Below are 3,794 nucleotides of genomic sequence, written 5' to 3'. Positions count from 1 at the left end.
GAGAAAACGTTTTCCCTTTCCTTCTAATATCTAACACTCCTAAAGACTCTTTATACTCTGGATTAAGAAAACATCCAGTTATCCTGTAGTGCCTTTATCCTGTGGAAGGCTAGTCGGCGATACGATGGTCATTTCATACAAATTCCACTACAAATTACGCGTAGGTCATCTAGGTCGAGATAAAACATTGATAGCCACAAAACGGAAAAAAGTCCAAAACTATCTATCCAAAACTTGAGCACAGCTCAGTTTATTTGTTAAAAAGAAAACCATAGGAATAAGCATATAAAACAAATATATAATGAATCACTCGGTCAGGTTTGTCGTTCCGACACTATATAGCTTAAGTTTTAGTCTTTCCACACGAAGAAGGCAGCGTAGAGCGACAGTCCCAGCAGCAAAGCGGCCACACCGCACAGTGCGAAAGCAGTATAGATGAATCCCCATCGAAGGTCTTCGATAAGCTGGAAAGATGAGAACGTTTTTCGTTAAAATGTACCGTAAAGTATTGAAACGGTGCGACAGTAACTCTACCTTCAGATCATCGGCAATATCTTTGGTAAGTACCATGCGCTGCTCTATCCAAAATGCGGGAATGATAACGTCTGGCACGTCTCGGAACAGCCTGCAGTGGAAAGGTGCACCAGTTAGCACACAAAGCGAATGATACAAAAAAAAAACACAGAAACTACTTACGCCATGCCATTATCTCTGAGATGCATATTGTACTGAATGCGACCATTGGCGGCCATTGGGATGCCGGAGAATGGATGCAATGCGAAGCGGAACTCGTGCTTGGCACGGTCCGGCTCCATTCCTGTCACAGCCGTCCGGTAACTGGGATGGGCGAGGTAGAAGTGCGGATAGCTTACTACCAGCGGCGCACCGAACTTGCACTCCGAAACGTCGAGCACACCGGGCCGATAGAACGGACACTGGTCGATGGGCGATGTACACTGGCACTCGGTTTCCGGTATGGTGTGTCCGTTGTCAAAGTTTCGTGCATCGCCGACCCACAGCTCACCATCCAGCCCGTGCACCGTAAACTCGCGCTCATGGCGCAACGTGATCGCACTGCACAGATCGGGCAGGAAGAGATTAAGCGGCCGAATGTTATCGCCCAGATTGCGTCCCATCGGTGGCCACACTTCACCCGCCGAGCCGCGCACCTGCCCGCAGACTCCGCGATAGTTGGGCACCTGGGGCGCATTGTTCCACTGGCGCATTACGCCCGTGTTGATGTGATTATCCGTCCCCGTGCCCATCTGGAATGTCCCATCGTACGTGAGACTTTCATTGCGCTCAACGAACCATCCAAACCCTTCCCATGGGGGCAAGCTGATGTCGGGTACAGTGCCGGGCGGCAGGGCGGCCAGCAATTCGCGCAACGTCGTTAGCAGCATGTCCGGATGTCCATCGAACAGCATCTCATGTACGGGCACATCCTTGTACAGAAACTCGGCCAGATCGTTCGCCATTATGATACCATCGAGCAGGGGCAGCAAAGGGTCACCTTCCAGCGTTTTACCGACCGTCTGATTGTGGCGATAAGAATATAAAGGGGGGGGGGGGAGGGGGAGGGGGGGACTCAATTAATCAGCAAAGATCTGCAGCTTGCACACGGCTCCATATCTTACCGCCAGCACTGGATTCAGCGTCGTCACACGATCGTTGAAGTAATCACCATTCGACAGTTCGGGCATGTAGTGCCAGATGCGTTTTTGGTTGAAGGTGATTGTATCGTTGTCGTTAAACGATACCATACCACGCTCATGGCGCTCGGAAAAGACGTACGGTCCCATCTGCACAAAGTTGGGCCGCACGTTCGGGTCCCGGATCTGCTCCGGGTTGGTCCAGTGAAACAGATAGATGTCGAAGAAGATCGGCACCTCACCGTCGAAAAAGTTCTCGTACACGCGGGCACCCTCCTTCACGCGGAACTCAGTCAGCGCGACGGCATCGATGATGGCGGGCAGACCGAAGCCGAAAAAGGCGGCCGCCGCAAAGATGGCCACCACACCGCCAAAGGCCCATAGCTTTTTGGCGTTGTTGGAATATCGCTTCGAACAGCAGCACATGGTTTAACCTGTGTGCAGCTGCAGTAACAACAACTGGTAACACTGTCCGGAACACGGTCTGGTGCGGTCACTGTAAATTACTACAACACGGCACTCGTTTGACCACTCGTACGTGGTGGTACCTGCGAACTAACCTTTTGACACGGCACTGAGTGCAGGATGAGACCACAGCGGGTAAAGAAGCCAGACTACAAACCTCCCGTTGCCTTTATCGCGTAGGTTTTCTGCCTGGTTTTCTTTTCGCTGCCTTCTGCTACGATACGCTAACGAGGATTTGAATGCTATTTTTTTCATATATTTTGTTCAAAATGCTCCTGCTGTCGTTACTGATTTACTGTCGAGTACTATAAAGATAAATCGCCAGATTAGAGAATGGAAGGTGTACTAGTAGCGATGTACGATTGTGCGTAGTGTATAACGTATGGCACTGTAATACCGATTAAGTTTATCAGAACACAAGCCCCCCTCCCCCCCCACGCCAGCACACGTACCGTAATCTTTGCTTTGAACCTAATCCATAGGTTATTTTACTGCTGGTGTGCTTTCGTACATGTTTTTTTTGTGTGGGTTTACTGTTGTATTGTTTAGTATTATCTTGTGCGAAGATATTGTATTTATTGTGCATTGCATACTTAAGGCTAGTTATGCGTTGTTTGGTGTTGGGGGTGTTGCACATTGTTCACACCCGGTGCACTGGAGCGATTGTATAATATCGATCGATTAAACTGCAGCTTCCTATCGGATTTGAGTTGGCGACATCGATCGATCGCACCCCTCCATGGTAACGGATTTCGTTGTTTTGTGAGCTGCACCGAAAGTCCTGCTATCATGCAACTGTGGCCATTTCGAAAACCGATCTTAAGCATGTTTTAACGCACACGGGAGTTTTACTTACGAAACTTAAAGTAACGCATCCTTCTTGATTGCCCTATTTCTGTACACTAAAAGTGATCACTACTTGTAACAATGGTTTAAATCCAAATAAAACTTGCATGTCTTGCAGGGCTATTTTTATCAACACATTATGTCAATGGTACTAGCTTGAGGCGCGGGGGGATGGGGGAGCAGGGGTTGAAAGAATTTTAAGTACCTCTCTCTATGCCGCAACTGGTGTGGATGGGTGTGCAAAGAAAAAGGAAAAAGAAAGGCGTAGATCAATCGCTGGCAATTAAGCGCGAAACGCCCTGATTGAACTCTGGTCAGGTGTTGTTCGTGCCAAACGCGTCAAACCAAGGGGGGGTTTGAAGAAAACTGAGAATCAAGACGATCGCTAAGGGACGGCACAGGATCTTATCTTCGCACCGTCTGCTCGTCCAGCAAGAGGGAAAGAAAGAGAGCGTTAGTGTGTGTGTGTGTGTTTGAAGAGTACAAGAGGTAGATTGATAGTGAGGATTACGATTCCCTTTCTGATAAACCGTATTGATGAAGGTTTCGCGGATAAGTCGCGCTCCATTGTGGTCTCCCACCCGCGACTTTCCGATAACAATCTTATCAGGGCGTAGTAATTTATTAATGACGGCTAGCTCTACGGTAGCTTCGATGCAATCGCACTTGCGCCGCTGTTTAAAGGACGCTGAACCGAGCATTCCATAGAGCTGGTTTGTGTGGTTTTTGCCGCCCAACAACAGGGAACAGGGCAACAGGGAACGACGTTTGTAGGATTTGGCTCCTTTTTGCCAAACATTTTTTGCTAATAAACTATGCAATAAAGGGTCA

At 48.6% G+C, this 3,794-nt stretch overlaps 1 protein-coding gene across 1 annotated transcript; it reads right to left on the bottom strand.

Annotated features, from left to right (window-relative positions):
* Nucleotides 1-220: 220 nt before the first annotated feature.
* LOC121597339 (protein croquemort-like) lies at nt 221-3,302 on the bottom strand. Its single transcript, XM_041923023.1, has 5 exons — nt 3,169-3,302; nt 1,638-2,422; nt 697-1,535; nt 535-625; nt 221-464 (listed from the first exon to the last, which is right to left on the bottom strand). Exons 2-5 carry the CDS (start codon nt 2,076-2,078, stop codon nt 351-353), a joined length of 1,485 nt encoding a protein of 494 aa, XP_041778957.1. The 5' UTR covers nt 2,079-2,422; nt 3,169-3,302; the 3' UTR covers nt 221-350.
* Between the last annotated feature and the right edge of the window lie 492 nt (nt 3,303-3,794).

This window comes from Anopheles merus, chromosome 3R (genome assembly GCF_017562075.2).
Source record: "Anopheles merus strain MAF chromosome 3R, AmerM5.1, whole genome shotgun sequence".
Classification (NCBI taxonomy): domain Eukaryota; kingdom Metazoa; phylum Arthropoda; class Insecta; order Diptera; family Culicidae; genus Anopheles; species Anopheles merus.
The sequence above is the reverse complement of the archived record's forward strand: the minus strand, read 5'-3'. Positions and strand labels throughout refer to the sequence as shown.